General features: G+C 34.6%; 1 protein-coding gene across 1 annotated transcript in view; it reads right to left on the bottom strand.

The window, feature by feature from the left end:
- Positions 1 to 15,475, bottom strand: part of LOC124825335 (two pore calcium channel protein 1B-like) — a 33,925-nt gene extending 18,450 nt beyond the window's left edge. The window contains exons 1-13 of the mRNA XM_088098647.1: positions 15,016 to 15,475; positions 13,518 to 13,661; positions 13,293 to 13,400; positions 12,534 to 12,629; positions 9,065 to 9,195; positions 8,373 to 8,433; positions 8,014 to 8,180; positions 7,795 to 7,900; positions 7,526 to 7,603; positions 6,783 to 6,844; positions 2,481 to 2,553; positions 2,328 to 2,393; positions 2,100 to 2,240 (exon numbers count right to left, since the gene is read on the bottom strand). Coding sequence (XP_087954773.1) covers positions 2,100 to 2,240; positions 2,328 to 2,393; positions 2,481 to 2,553; positions 6,783 to 6,844; positions 7,526 to 7,603; positions 7,795 to 7,900; positions 8,014 to 8,180; positions 8,373 to 8,433; positions 9,065 to 9,195; positions 12,534 to 12,629; positions 13,293 to 13,400; positions 13,518 to 13,661; positions 15,016 to 15,141 — 1,359 coding nt within the window. The 5' untranslated portion in view covers positions 15,142 to 15,475. The remainder of the gene's footprint in view (positions 1 to 2,099; positions 2,241 to 2,327; positions 2,394 to 2,480; positions 2,554 to 6,782; positions 6,845 to 7,525; positions 7,604 to 7,794; positions 7,901 to 8,013; positions 8,181 to 8,372; positions 8,434 to 9,064; positions 9,196 to 12,533; positions 12,630 to 13,292; positions 13,401 to 13,517; positions 13,662 to 15,015) is intronic.
- Positions 15,476 to 17,277: the final 1,802 nt, after the last annotated feature.

Below are 17,277 nucleotides of genomic sequence, written 5' to 3'. Positions count from 1 at the left end.
TGTCATGGAGGGAAGAATGAATGCAGTGGAAGGGAAACTGGCGGCGGCGCACAAAGATTTACAAGAATTGATGAGGATGATGGGAACGCGAGCCAGACAAATAGTTGGAAATTCGGATGGAAGCCAGGGATCTGTCAACGGAAGAGGGGAGGACCGGTGAGAGGAAGAGGAAGGTGCGAGAGGGGATGAATGCCATGAAGTGCAACCCAGCTGGAAGAGGAGAGTAGATTTACCCTTTTCGAAGGGCTTGATCCGCTGAACTAGATAAATCAGTCTGAGAAATTCTTTGAAATCCAAGGGGTGACGAAACCAGAGAAAGTGCAGTTGGCATACATTAGTATGGAGGGTAACGCCAGTTATTGGTTCAAATTTTGGAAAGAAAAGGCCAAGAATCATTCTTGGGAAGGCCTGAAAGAAGCGATGATCTACAGGTTTGGAGGCAAGAATAGGGGTGGCATTTTCGAGAGGCTGGTGGCGATAAAACAAGTGGGTACTATGGAAGACTATGTGCACGACTTTGAAGTATTGGTGGGACAGACCAAGGGAATTTCAGATGAACAATTGTTGGGTTACTTCCTTGCGGGTTAACAGGAGGATCTCAGGTGCCAAGACCACATGATCCTCAAGAATTAATGGCAGCCATAAGGATAGCAAAAGATATGGAAGAGGCGCAACGCGGTGCAAAGGCGAGAAGTTGGACTACGACCAAGAATCAATCGTCGTGGGAATGCCCGATAGGAGGAGAAGGAACTGTGACGAGAACCGAACCAAATCGAAATAACCAGAACTGTGCGAGAGTTTCAGAGAGTGTGGGCTCGGTGAGGAAGGAAGGGAACAATAGTAGCGAGGCGTCGAAGGGTGGAAACACGGTGGAAAGTGAAAATAGGGCAAGGAACGCGCGGTATCTGCCATACCCCGAGTTCTTGAAACGGAGAGAAGAAGGACGATGCTTTAGATGCGACAACCCGTTCGGTCCAGGACACCACTGTCCGGAGAGGAGTTTGAGGGTGGTGCTATTGGTGGAGGACGAGGAGGAAGACGTTGGAGGGGAAATGGCCGAGATTGATCAGAAGCAGATGGACCATCATTTTGGCCACAGAGTTTGGATAGAATCTAGGAAGAATGGAAGACATGGGAGGAGGATTTGCCACCATCCAAACCTCCCAACTTGAATTGGAGGACAGCAGCCAGTGGGTACCCTTCATATGATAACACAATGATGAAGAGGAGCCTGGAGATCACGTTTCATGGTTCCAACCTTGAGGACAAGGTTGTTTTGCGACGGGGAGTAATGATAGGATGTAAGGTAGGGGGTAATGATAAGGGTTGAAAAGTGTAGGAGAGGAGGAGAAAGGCAGGGGGAAGTGAGGCCGAACGGTATTAACCGTTAAAGTACTGAATGGTGAAGGACCAAACGGTTAAGGGAGTGGAAGAAGGAGTTGATCGGTTGAACAATGGAAATGTTGTGTCTCGGTTTGGGAAAGTTTCTGTTATAAGGGGCAGAGGGTCAGAACCGCTATAAATAGAGCTCCTGTACATTGATTCTTTGGTTAATACAAACTCATATTCTTTTTGTTTTGTTTCTTGCGATTGTGTTTGTGAGAGTGTTCTAGAGGTTTCTTTTCCTAGAAACCTAATAGTTGCTTATGACTTAGTTTTCATAATACCAATTACTAATTATTTAGGATTATGATCTAATATAAATAAAACAAGACTTAGTACTTTGCAAACCAATATCACATCAAGTTTTTATCAATTCCAGAGTGTTTAATCTTTATCACACCCTCTTTTGTATCTATAACTACTCTGAAGTCAAATTGAGTGTAGTTTTTGAAACGAGGATGGCATAAATGTTAGGAACTAACATCTCAGACTCTAAAACCCAAAATCTCATGAGAGCATAACGAATTCATTAAACCTCATTCTTACATGTTTTTTAATAAAAATAGCACCTACAAACAACATTATTGAAAAATGCAAGTATATCTAGAATGTCACATCACATAAAATGAAATTACAGGCTGTGGTTAGCATGAATTAATAAATTACTTAGCACGGAAATCTGCTAATAAATATTTTCATTGAAAAATATGCCATACCGTTGTCTCAATGATAACTGCAACCAGATTTACTATAAGAATGAAGGACACTATGTATCCAAACATAGCACTCTTTACAAATTCTTTCAATGTCTTTGAGCTGGGCCAATCGTAGAATGCTAAATACTCAAAGTAAGACATCTGCAACCATATTGCAAAGTATCATAGGTGTTACAACAAGTACACTTAAACTTCAAGATGTTTTAAATTTGGAGTCTTAGAACTTACAACATCTTCCTTCTGAAATTTTAAAGCAATTGCATTGCAAATATCAGCAAATTCATCCTTGTTGATCTGAAAGTAAAAAACGCATTTACATCAAAACATGCATCTACACAAATGTGCATAGAAGATAACCAAACGCAAAACAACAAATGTTACCTTTATATCATGACTATCATCCAACTCATCAAATATCAGCTCAAATTCTTCACTGGAGATTTTTGGCAAAGTCCTAATGAAAACAAAATTTATGCTTCAACCTTCATAAAGCAAAAGAAAGACTACGGAAAACTACAAGTTTAGAATTTAAAAGGCTTAAATGCTTACTTCGTCCCTATGTTAAAAGGTGAATTTTTGTTTAGTATCCGGTTTTAAAAATGAAGACATTGGGTCCCTATGTTATGAAAAGTATATGAATAAGGTCCACAAAGAAAGAACAAGTTCAACAAATCATCAAAGAAAAAGCTGAACAAGAGAGAGAAAAAGCAGGACAGCAGAAGAGAGAAGAGAAAAAGTACGGCCACATCAGTATGGACTTAACGTCGTTGCTGTCAACTTAACGGACAGGACCTTATTCATACACTTTTCATAACATAGGGACTCAATGTCTTCATTTTTAAAACCGGGTACTAAACAGAAATTCACCTCTTAACACGAGGACGAAGTAAGCATTTAAGCCAATTTAAAAAGTCCTTCTTGTGTCAAAATAATGTAGTGCCAGTTTATCGAGAAAACAAAATAGAAGCCTTAGTGAAAATCCATGAGCAACAATAATATGAACAAATGTACAGAAAGCCAAACAAGTGGCTTACTTAGTAACTCCTTACATTTCATGAGCAATATTGTGAAGCTTCAAATTGAAGCATAGCAAGCAATACATCAATTAGGGTGTGTTTGTTTCTAAAGAAGAATTTGTAGCGGTGGATTTGAGAGGACAGTTCATGAAGGTTTGTGAATAATGTGATAAATTTGATAGATTAAAAAAAATGTTTTAATTGTTAATATTAGAAGATTACCATTTTAACCTTGGTTGTAAAAGTAAGTTAAAATAAAATATAATAAGTGTAAATTACGTTAAAATGAAATGTAAGTTTGTTAGGAACCGAGAATTGAAAAGAGAAAGAAGAGTAATATTCTTTATTGTATAGACTGAAAAGAACACAAAAAAATAGGAGAGCACTCTCTCCTCCAAGGGTTTCTCCTTCACAAAGAGTTAAAGCTCAATCTACAAAATTATCCCCAAAAGTCCCTTGCATACCAGGACTCCCCAACTATATAAAGGAAATCTCACTCACCCTAACAACCTAACTCACAACTACTTTTTGATTTGTTTCCTCACATTATGTCATATCATTACATACCGCTGCAGAACAACCTTATCCTCAAGGTTGGAACAGTGAAGCTTGATCCCATGGCAATGTGATATTGTCTTATCATCGGAAGGGAACCCACTGGCTACTGCCTGCAATCTCAGACCTGAAGACTTGGGTGTTGGTAGATATGAGAGTGGTTTTGTATACCAGATTTTGAACCCAGTAATTTGGAATCCCAAGATTCCAATGTCATTGATGTTCCAATCATTATTACAACTAAGTTCAACCATGAATTCTTATTCATATTACGTAAATCTAATTTTGGGAAAAATTGTTGCTTGGCTGTATGTTCACCTTCCACTCTCTTTATTGTTGCATCCCCTTCATCCTCCACCATACTATATTTTTCTGTTACAAATTTTCCTTCTTATTTGGTTTCCTCTTCCCTACAGAGGGTGTGATTCTTCAATGTTGGCCTTTCTCCCACAATTAGAGTAATTTGCAAATCTTTGATCAAGTCTTTTAGATCCTGTTGTGGCAACCGATTGTGAATGTTAGATTGTAGCCCTGCAAATAAATGTCTCTACAATTGATCTTCTAGTGTTTTATTTGCCTGTGACACCAATATCTTGAATTCTTGGATGAATTTTTCCCCACTCGCAATCCATATTACTGCTGCCAAACTCTCAAGTAAAACTCTCTGAGCATTTCCACAAGTTGTTGGTGCCAAGAAATCAAACTCACCCTTCTCAAGAATGCCAATATCTTTATGGATATTCTTAAATTTAGAAGGAATAGAATTCTTTGTTATATACTTTTAAGAGGTTATTAACCCCTATATAAATACATGAGTCTGGAGCATATTTTAGGAAATATGGACTGCTAATTCTAAGGGATAGATCCCTGTGATTACGGGATCAATCAAACATAAATGAACCTAATAAAGGCAGCACATAAGTATAGCACATCAAATATAAATCTTCCTAAAATACACCATGCCAATCTCTATCACGTCAATCACGGTTTCTGACAGATATAAAGAATATCCATGTCCCATAAACCATCATGTTGCATACTATTACTAGGCGACACATCAATAGCATAACAAAAATCACTCCTATTGTTGTTTCCCACTTCAAATTCTTGAATGTAATCTTCCAGCCTTTCTTGTTCAATTGTTGCCCATTTTCCAACAATGGCGCTCTGTTTTCTACCTCCACACTTTTCAAAAATGGTGCTACATTCTCTGCCCCTGAAACTCCTACGGAGGGATTTAGAAATATCTTCCCACGAAAGGTTCTTGGATTTTTGTTGCCAGGTCTTGAACCCTTGGACTGCATTTTCTTCCATGTTATTTACTGTTGGGTGTACCTTTATTGATCCTTTGATGTTCTAAACTTCAAAACCATCTGTTGCCCTTGTTGTTTGACCTTGGGTGTCATTCCCTTCAAATATGGACAACTACACTCCTTCAACCTACGGGAAAAGTGGTTCTTCCTCACCATTCCTAGTTCCATTATTGTCAATGGTATCCTCTTCTCTTTTCTCCGACCAATTGATTGAATTCTCTCCTCCATCTAAGGGTTTCTTTGCTTTCTTAATGTCTTGTAGACTATTTTTCTCAGCATCCCCCATCTTTACCTCTTTCTTTCCCAATCTGTCTCCATTAACCAACCCCTGACTTCCTTCAGAACTCCTATATTGGTTCCTGGCTCTCCGCCCTAGAGCTTTAGTCATTTCTTTGAGTTCTTGATGAATTTCCCTGGTTTCCTCCCTTAGCTCCTCCACTGCTCTTTCTAACTTGCTGACTCTTCCTTCCATTTCCTTCTCCCTTCAATGATCCGACAGATCGGACCAATTTTGTTACGAACCCAGAGTTGAAAAGAAAAGGAAGAGTATATTCTTTATTGTATAGACGAAAAATAACACAAAATATAATAGGACTCTCTTCTCCAAGGATTTCCCCTTCACAAAGAGCTAAAGCTCAATCTACAAAATTATCCCTAAAAGTCCCCTGCATACAAGGACCCCCAACTATATAAAGGAAACCTCACTCACCCTAACAACCTAACTCATAACTACTTAATTTGTTTCCTCACATTATATCCTATCAGAGTTCTTAACTTAAAATTAAAAAAATTTAAAAATGATAAAGTTACATTGAAATAAAATAAGATTGGTAGAAATTAAGTTCAAATAAATTGTTAAATAAAAATGTTACTATTATTATTATTTTTCTTATTATTAAGAAATGTGAGTTATCATTTAAAACGAGAAAATTAAAATTGAAAAAATTATATTAAATTAAAATAGATTTTGTATAAATTAAGTTGAAATAAAATGTTGCTGATTACTTTAAAAAGAATTAAGTAACAATTTGAATTGGTGAAATTATTTTAAATTGAGATGTAATTGTTTAAAAGCAAAAAGGCACATAAATTGACGTGACTTTCTCTTCTATTCTCTTCACTCACTTGAGGACTCAAGGGAACTCAATCCTTCTAATCTGTTTGTGCAAATCACTCCATCCAAACAACTTTGCACCCACTTTTCTTTCCTCCGCTATAATACATCACTCCAAACAAACAACATTAGGGAGAGATCCTTAACAATTTCTATCTTCCAACAATTTTCTTTGATTGATATGAAGTGTTGTGTGAATGTGTTTCATCCAAGAGAGAGAAGAATAGGGAAAGGGAAATAAATATCAATATTAGGAAATAGTTGGGTAAAACATAGGGAAGATCTCTATCAATGAGTCAAGCGTTAACTACATCCAACCAAAAACCTTAAAATGTTAGATATATGGGTCTTTGCCACGTATATGTTACTAAACATAATTCAATTACTCTTGGAGTTTATCCAGCCTTGGTCAATGTAAGATTTTAAATTCTTTGTCTAATAGAGATGAAAGAAATTGGTTGGATGAAAATAAGTGGACAAAGTGTAAGTAGATGGGAAATAAAGTGGAGATTAAAGGTGTTTCATTGAAGAGAACTGAAGAAGAGATGAGGAGAAATAGATGAGAAATGGTATAATGGGTGCCATTATTTTATAAAATATATGGATGACATGAAAATAAGGCCAGCAGAGAACAAATAATATGATAAATTGAAAGCATAATGAACATAGGGGAATAAAATAATACCTGTACTTGTTCAGCTCCTCAAAGAGCCTTATGCATTGATTTTTGTTGAGAGCTCCAATATTCTGCAACCACAACACCATCTCAAACACCGTTAGAATCAATAAAAATATGTAGCAAAGTCATAACAGAAACCTATATAGAAGAATAAGAATCAACATAAAGATAACTTGTGAGTGAAGTGTTTACTTAATACTCTTAGAAAGTGAGTTTTAAGCTTAACTAAACCTCATAAAACTAACTTGTGAATTGTCTCCATTTATATGTTATAATTTAATCATATATCTAATTGGTATGGGATCTCCAATATACCCTCTCATGTTGAGGACTAAACATTTTGACCATACAAATAAATATTTATAGGTGGTTTGTAGCAGTCGGATAACAGGTGATACAAATAGGACCAACAAACCTTGCAAGAACATACCCTAATACCATATTAGAAAGTAAGTTTTAGGTCAAAACTCAATCTCACAAAACTGACTTATACTGTGAAAAATGTTTCCATATATATACTATAGTTTGGTTATTTATCTATTTAATGTAGGATCTCCAACAAAAACAATGTTCTTTCCTAAGACTTTAGTAGTTGGATGAGACAGTCTAATTTAACACTACTTTTTAGTGTAAGCATGTAGGCATACTTGATCAATTTAATGGTACAGAAATTAGAATTTTATCCAAGGTAGTTGAATCAAGATATACAAGTGTGAAAAATTAAACAAAGACATGAAAATTACACTTACAAGTGTATCTAAGAGATTAAAAGCTTTATCCAGCATAGTTCTTCTCAGAAGATCCTTTTCAAAGACTTGTTTCACAAGCTGCAGAAAAAGAATATTTGAGCATTCTAATTATTTGTATGAACATCCATCCTAGAGTACGTGATTAACATCAAAATTCTTATAATATATTCCAGGTTGGGCAATTAAAAGGAACAGGATCCACAGAGCTCCAATCCTTTCAAGTAACTTTATCATTAAATCTAGATAAAGAGAGTATATGAACACATTACCTCACTCTTGAAACTATCATAGACAACGGCAAGGATAAGGTTTGTAACAAAGTAAACCCCCACCAGTACAAACAGTACAAAAAAGAGGCAGTACCAACGAGAAGACCTTAAAAACCAAAAATAAAAATTATGAGTGCTGATGATTGATGATTTCTCAAAATGAAAGGACCAAAGTCATCTAGCCAGGCAAATTAAAACTATAAAATTCAAAACTCTTACTTGTATGCAGGAACCCAAACATCTGGATTATTGGATGTGGTAAATAAAAGAAACATTTGATACAACGTAGCACCATATGAAGTGAATACTGTTTTCCCCTGTATTGTATCCTCAAAAAACACATATGCCACCCAACTAGCAAAAAGAAGAAACAGAAGTCCCAGCGCCTGCAATGCATGCAAATTTGACAAGGCACTCTCGAGTAAGAGTGTTGATTATGACAAATTGAAATAATCCAAACGTAGCATTCATGTGTAACTCAATAGATTTTGAATGTAAAATGACATGCGTATTGTTATCAGAATTGCAAACAGGAACGGCAAAGAACAAGGCAAGGAGAAATATGAAAGTGAACTAACCAAAACATTTAAGTATGTGTCAAGCATCCCAAACAAGATAGTGATGGTTTCTCGTAGCTCCCTAACATCAAATTCAAATGCAGAATTTGACTGTCAAAAATAGGTTATAAAGGCTTTTTGCTTTTTGCTGAATAATGAACAAAAATGAATTCACATTGTAAGGCATGTGAACGATGGCAAGTAACCTCATGTCATAAATAATTAAATAACCTAAAGCTTAACTTGCCACCTCACACAAAGCATGTACAGAGCATAAGACAAACTCAATTTGACCTAAAAGTGTAGTTTAAAAAAAAGTGGTAACGATCAAACTGTTTTTGGTCTCCATGAAATAGAGATATCAGCTCTTGAATAAGCCTCCACGAAACAGCTGAAGTTTTTGTGTTGTTCATGTAAAAAATGCCCCTCCATTTTAGAAAATTAATTTTTCCGGCACAGGAATCCAATTGATATTAGAGAAAAAAAGGTTGACAGAGGAGATGAGAGATATGCTAAATTCTACTCAGTTCTTCTCTGTCCCTTCAATTATCTTCCCTTCTAGTCTTGCTCAAATAATAATAAACATAGTTACTGAATTTGAAATAGTAAAACAACGAATATTGAAAAGATCAAACACGAGTCCAAAGTTATAATCTACAACAGTATATTTACTCCAAAGGAACACAAACAAGTTGAGATAGGTCAGGCAATACCTAATGTTCAGAACAAAAAGAACCACTCTGATATAAGGTCCAATTCTGAAAGGTAGAAAATCAAAAGCCAGTGGAGACAAGTAAAAGGCATAGAGCAGCGTATCAACAACAAGAACTAATAGACAGAAAACCTGGAAATGCCAACAAAAAATTTATCAGTAAACTATAGAACCAGGCTTTGGATTAGATTTTATGAAGAATTAGGGAGAGCAATGTCAACCTTTTCAAAGGCCTTCTTACCCCATATCATCTACCTTCTGTTAACATATTTCAACTGTACTAAAGGTTTTAAAGTTGTCTGAAACTTCCACCTAGGAACCTTAATGATAGAAAAAACTCTCAACTAAAATATTTTATTTATGTTTGATTCAACTAGTTTGTCTTGCAAACCAAATTTCGTTAGAGGATCAGGATTCCTTGACTAATGCATATGGTAAATTTAACACCAATAACCAACCCATTCTTTAAATTGAGAAAGAAAACATCATATTGAGAAACAATTTGAAGTTTTGGAGTCCAGACACCAACTACAGTGCCATTGGCTGGGTTTGCACTGGTTTAATGTTGGCCCAAAACAACTGGTGATCTGGTCAGGATAGGGCTGACCCAAGATATGAAATCTACAAATTTAGAAATTATGTTTTAAAATGAGCATGTGTAAACAAACAAGCACACACACACACATAGAAAACCCTTGTGGTAACGTGATAGTGGGGCCACTAATCATATTACACATGACTCTAACAATTTCACAACCAAGCATTCTTGCACTTGGAATGACTCTATCAAGCTAGGTAATGGGCATAGGTATGTACATTTCACATATTGGGTCTACTGTTTTTCACAGCCCACACACAAGAACACAACCATTCTTAAGATATCATTTGCGCTCCAAGAATATCCAAAAATCTAATTAGTGTTTTACAATTTGCTAAAGACAACAATGTATATTTTGAGTTCCATTCTAATTTTTGTTATGTTAAAAATCAAGACCCAAAGCAGATCATTCTTAAAGGCACCCTTAAGGATGGATTATATGTTTTTCATCCCTTACATCATTCAACTGTCTTCAAATTAATAATACTTCTCTTCATTATGCTCTTCCTCTATGGCCTTCTCATATCGGACCTTCCTCATATCAAACCGTCCAGAGAGCTTTAAACAATAGTAATATTCAAAATTGGCAAGAAAAATACTATTTTTACTATGTGATGTTTGTGTTAGAACTAAAATGCATCAACTTCCTTTTTCAAACTTTGCTTCGCTTTATTTTAGTCTTTCAGAATTAGTTTACGTTGACATATGGGTCCTTCTCTAATAAGTCCATGACTCCTTATGTGGATGAAGAGGCTTGTTGGAAGTCCAACATCGATTAGAGATAAGGCCAATTTAGAGTATATAAGTGAGTGTCAAACCTCACCTTAGAAGCCAATTTTGTGGGGTTGAGTTTGGCTTAAAGTTCACTTATTAACATGATATCAAAGTTAGGTTAAAGTCTATCCTAGCAATATTTGTTGTTTGTTGGGCATATTGTTCCACCCACTATCAGGATGGAACTGCTATCGGACCACCCATTAATGTCTAGTCTCATGCTCGAGATGTATATACCTCGGCATGAGGGAGTGTGTTGGAAGTCCCACATCGATTAGAGATAAAGCCAATTTAGAGTATATAAGTAGGTGCAAACCTCACCCTACAAGCCGGTTTTGTGGCGTTGAGTTAGGCATAAAGTACACTTCTTAACACTTTTGACAACTTAGGCGTTGTTCTCCTCTCAACAAATTTTGCCATTCATTATCAGAACAAGCATTTTGAAATTGATCTACATTATGTCCATGATCGAGTTCATCATAAGCAAATTTGTCTCATTTATCTTCTTGAGCATTTTCAAGTAGTATACATATTGATCAAGCCTATCTCTACCACTTCCTTCACTAAATTTAGATATAAACTTAAGGTGTCCAAAAATCCCACACTTCTTAACACTTTTGACAACTTAGGCGTTGTCCTCCTCTCACAAATTTCTGCCATTCATTATCAGAACAAGCATTTTGAAATTGATCTACATTTTGTCCATGATCAAGTTCATAATAAGTAAATTTTTCTCATTTATCTTCTTGAGCATTTTCAAGTAGTATACATATTGATCAAGCCTATCTCTACCACTTCCTTCACTAAATTTAGATATAAACTTAAGGTGTCCAAAAATCCCACCTTAAGTTTTTAAGGGGGGAAGATAACACATCACAAGATTAATCGACTCTGTTTTATTAGTTATTCTTCTTTCTCTGGGTTTTCCTATATAATTACATTTTTCCTTATCTTTTGTAATACAGATTATTGGCATTCAATATAGATTTCTCTCTTCTCTTTTCTCTGCTTCTTCCTTGCTTACAAGCATATCAAATTTTTTTAGAAACAATCTCTTTTTCTCTGTTTCATCTTGATTGAGTTGAATCAATTCTCCTATGTTTTCCTCCTTAGTTTCATATGCTATGTGGGTCTGTCCTCCCTTTCTTATGTTGTCTCCTTTTTCTCCTCACTCCTTGCCATGGTTTTGGGGAGCCCAATATCTGCTAGGTGACTTTCCAAGAGTCTGGGATTCATTTTCCCCTATTGTAATCCTTGTGTCAATTGAATTTGACATGGAGCAATGAAGGTTGTGACCTAAGATGCTTGGATGCAGAGTCATATGTGGCTCTCAAGATTTGAACACTCTGATACCATCTCAAATATTAAGGTAGAGTTGAATAATTTTATGGCTAAAAGTACATCATATATACATATACATATATACATATATATACATACATATATATATATATATATATATATATATATATATATATATATGTGTGTGTGTGTGTGTGTGAGTGTGTGTGTGTTAAATTAATTTTGGAAATATAATAACACTTAATGTAATAAGATCCCTATGATTCAAGGTTATAATCAAGTCCCTATTCTTCAAGGATATAATCAGCTCCCTACTATTTTGGACACAATTAGTTCCCTATGATTCACAGATATTTACATTGTACACTTTAATAGTAATCTATTAAATATGGAATAATAAAACATGATTGTAGACAATATATATGTTCACAAAAATACATCATAAGTAAAAAACTATCATGTTATGCATAAAATATTAATTTAAGGTAAGTTTTACAATTTATCATTAATTTACAAAAGATATTATCTCCCCAACTAATATGTAACATTTGGTCGTGCCAAGTCAACCCAGAGTATGAGCTGATCCCAGCAGAAAACTACATTAGGTCTAATTTTCAGAGTGCAAAACTTGCCCAGATAGGTTTTGACTAGAACTGGTTAGGTCGTTAGCAACTCTACCTCCCAAAGGTGGAGTCCTTTGTTCAGAAGTTGGTCCTCTAAAGCAACATTATAGCTGATAAAGTTTTGTTGTCTTCTACCATATTATATTCTTTAGTAGGATCTTGAAGCAACATACCTTCAATTGATTAAAAGTACTTTTCCAATATATACGAGATCCTTCGTATGACAATGGGAAGAAAGTATGTATGATTAGCACAAGAAGAGTTATTGCCTGTATTACATAGAAAAGGCTGTGTAAGAAAAAAAAACTGTACATATAGTTGAGAAATAAATACAAGGACACTTCAACAGCTCCACAAATAAACTAATATCTCCATAGCATCTTACAGTATAAGACACTCCCATTTTTTTCAATAAGAGAAGAAAAAATATTAGAAAGAAAATATAGCATGTACTCTTGGAGGATAAGAAACTTTAAAAGGAAGGGAAAAATGTATATCAAACCAAATTGGATAAAAGATGTCAAAACTTTTTTGTAACCCACTAATAAAAATCCTATGGAAATAAGCACTACCAAAGGAAAAGGCGACTCTCAGCAGATATGCATAAATAACAAAAGAAAAACAAAAAAGCAACAAAGTGATGTAGGTATACAGTGAAGGGATAGTTTGGAGCCCGCACTTGCTTTATCAATCTAAATTGCTAGCTTAACAGTAACACATTCCTAAGAGACATTAAGGAAATAATAGAATCACATAGACAGGTAGTATTAGTTGTTTCACTTTAGTTTCGAAGTGTAGCTGAATAAATAACTTAACTTCAACGTGGGAATGACAAATATTACCTAAGGTAATCACCATTTTCAAAGTGACAACTAAAAGGCTCGCTGATTTGCCCAATAAAAGTAACAGTGTCTGAAGTACTGAACTCTTACCTCATAAATAAGACATTCTGCATCAGTTAGATACGGCAATTGACCCAAATAGAAATACTCTCTATCGTTGCAGGAATGTGTGGCGAGTTTTTTACACCACAGAGGTTTCTGTACCAAGTAAAGTACATAATGAAATATCTTCTTTCCATCATATTTTCTTTGGTATGAAAGCCTCAAATACATATAACTGGAACTAGAGTTCATAAGGAGCTTGTCACTGCTTACCTCCAGGAAATTCAGGACTATCAAAGCAAAATAACTAAGAGACCATATGAGATTGCATTTAATGAATACAAAATAAAATCTTGCATAATTTTGGAAGTTTGATGAATCAAGAATTTGTTCAGGGAGACCAACACCATCTTCAGCCTGCATAAAGAATTTCCAACAAGAATAACAAGCAATTAATGACCCGAAAGAAAGTCCATCAATAAATACATATCAATGCAAAGGGGAGGTTAGTAGAAATATATTTTAAAAAAAAAATTATTGGTCGTAGAAGGAGAGTCAAGGTCATTGAGTATTAGAATACTGGTCCTAAAACGAGTCAAGGCTACTACACAGGTTGGTAGTAAGGCCCTCTAGTCCTTAGCTTTGACAGAAGACCACCGTTCTGGTATGGTAAAAAATCCGATTTCATGTAGAAAATCAAGATAAAGAGTAGTTTATAAACATTTTCCTCCCTTAATATATTAACATGACACACCTAGCAGTCTTAACCAACTGACTTGACTCACCGAACAAACTTGAAGTTAGAGACCTAGAAAGAGAATTGGTGGTCCTGATTGTTTTATACCGAAATACTAATCAACATCTTAATATCAGCACAAGAGAAGACTCTAATCCAAAAGATTAACCCATTAGGTAAAAGAGTTTCAAGGTTTAAGTACCACATCAAGTAGTTCCTAACAATGTGGGACTCTTAACATTGTCACTTCTTTTAAGAACCAACCATCACAATGACTTCCACTCTATTTATATTGACCTGGTAGCAATCCTTTTCTCTTTAAGACAGTTTCACTCATTTTTCAAAATTCAACTTGCTCCTCTATACATCTTATAGATAATCTTTTCCATAACTCAACACTTAATGAAAGCACCAACTGATAGAACTTAAACACAACAAAGAGTTCAACCCAAAGAGACAATTCTATCAGCAGGGAGAACATCAAGGCTTAAGTACCACACAAAAGCACCTTTTTTTAAAAAAAAATTATTTACTTCGCAATATTTCATCATCCTCTCCGTGTTTGTTTTTTTATATGTACAACTATTTGTCTCTGCACTTCGCAATTCTGTAATTCTCGCTTTACCAAAACCGCACATCAGTGACAACTTTCCCACAACATACAGAACAATTCCCCCTACAATTAAGACTTTCAAAATTTGAACGATGTTGAACAGCTCAAGAGACAATGCAACTTCAAACATAATAACAAAATTCACATTGCCGCTAGAACAGATTCAATCGACTATTCTTAAGAGTTCATAACAAGCCATCGATGACAAGATCTACCTACATATGTTCAATAATTAACTCCAACACAATGCGCGACACTAACTCGCTCGCTATTGCAAAGCACAACGGTTAAAGCTGAATCAATGCATAAAAATCCACAGTCCGCAGTAAACGTAAAATAGAACCGAAGACGAACATCACTGAGTTGACTGAAAAAGATTTCCGAACAACGAATAAACGAAACGAGAAAAGAGTTAAACGAACCAGATCAATGAGCGCAGCGGCTTTCTCGTAGTTGGAGCCGTAGGTTATAGCGTCGGAACGCCGGAACAGTCCTCGCCGGCGGGAGCTGAGGCCACTGCTTTCGCCTCTCAGCAGAGACTGGTCCATCTTCTGGAGAGAAGAGAACAACGAAGAGAGAGAGAACAGGGAAAGGATGAGTCGCTGAAAACAGTATTACAACCGTTTCATCTTTTATTATATACACAGTTGAAGAATGCTCTATGGATCACACTCTTGTCACACGGAAAGAATGGTCCCAACGAAATAACGACCAAATTGAAGAGTAGATTTCTAGTTTTTGTATTTGAATATGTGATCATATCATTGGAGTGTTACTACATCCATGATTCAGATCCAAGGTATTCTCGCGTGCCAACATCAACACTGGATAACGTACCATTCAAAGTCAAAGAACTTCAATTCATTCACACCTTCTCTGTCCTTTTGTTTCGGCCATTTACTAGCATGTTTGAATTTTGGTTATTCCTCATTCTTTTGTTACATAGAAATAGAAATAAATTTCTTTAGTTGAATTTGTATATTCATTTTCACAATGAAAGTTCACACGTTATTTAATTTTAAAATGAAACTGTCTCTGTCTTTCGTTATCATAATGTCTGGAGTCACCTGTTGAGTGTTAATGGCTGAATGGAGACACCTGTCCCAAACGTATCATTAGATGACACTTGGAAAGTTAAATTCGAGTTTCATCACTGGAAATGGATTTAGTAATGGATTTCATAATTTGTAATTCAATATAATTTATAATTAAAATTAATTTCACTAATTAGAGTTTTTAGATAGTGTATTAAAGTTTTAGATTGGGATGAAGTATATGCCTTATTATAATTCTAATTGTGAGCACGATTTAAAGATGATATTGTTTTATTTATTTATAGTCTACGACGTGGGAAGACATTAAATAAAAATAAAATAAAAAATAGTTGCCACGAGTCACATGCTGTCACAACTTGTCTGCGCTCTGCACATGTCATGAGGGTTGTTGAAAGTGAAATCTTCCATAGTTGAAGTAGAACAATCTGCTTCCATGCTTATACATATACATTCATATACATAAATAAATACATATATATACATATATATACATATATATATATATATATATATATATATATATATATATATATATATATATATATATATATATATATCAACAGCTCTGAAATCTGACCAAACTGAATGAGAACAAAGCATTATTATAGCTTAAAAGTTTATTACGGGCGATAGATGAAATATGTTAAATAAATAACAGAACTCTGAAATTTTACTTATACATTTATTTTATATTTTTTATTTCGTAAATATTTTCTGAAAAAATTAGCAACATCCTATACTGTCGGCAACTCATTTGCATTGTCCGAAGTTGTCGTTGCCGTGATTAGATCTATTAAAGGGAAAGACTTTAAAGAAGAAACAAACTTTTGAAAAAACAATAACTACCTCGAGCTAATTATGACAAGAAATTATCCTTACATATATTTCTTTATTTATTTACTCTTTATTCTCTATATTATATTTTCTCTCTCCTTTTTTCCTGTATTTCTTCTTCGGACTTGTTAAATTGCACACAAAATTTACGCGTAAATCTGTAAATAGAGATTATTTGTGTCTTTACCCATTAAAATTAAAGTTTTATTATACATATAATATAATAATAATAATTTTAGTATAAAATAATATATTTTATCATGTAAATATTATCTATGGATGTTATCTCGGTTGAATAAGTCTCAGGTTGGTCGTCCTTGTCCGTTCTGTTCTTTTTTTCTTTCTGAAAATGCGATTCACTCCATTAAATTGTTAACCTGCATGAGATATTTTGATGTTTAATTAAGATATGTTTTATAAAGTCCTATATTTTATTAGAATAAAAAATATGAGTTGTTGAATAATGTGTTAGTTTGTAATTATTAAAAAATATTATAAATAATTAGTTTTTAAGGCACTCAATTCAGTGACTTAAATTTATCTAATTCAATTAATTAGATTGGATTGGATTATAAAAATAAAAATACAATCTAACCATTAAATTAAATTATGTTTGACCTACATCTAATAATGAAAAATGTAAAACCCGATCCAACGTGGGCCAGTCTATGAATACGCTATGCAGCAGAGCAAAAGAAAACTCAATTTTTTCTCTGCTCAATAAACCAGACACAACAACACCATGAAACATGAAAACAACGAAGGTCCTATTGAATTATTAAGGTGGTTGAACTT

Source organism: Vigna umbellata, chromosome 9 (assembly GCF_029865625.1).
Source record: "Vigna umbellata cultivar VRB3 chromosome 9, Vumbellata_1.0, whole genome shotgun sequence".
Taxonomy (NCBI): Eukaryota; Viridiplantae; Streptophyta; class Magnoliopsida; order Fabales; family Fabaceae; genus Vigna; species Vigna umbellata.
The sequence above is the reverse complement of the archived record's forward strand: the minus strand, read 5'-3'. Positions and strand labels throughout refer to the sequence as shown.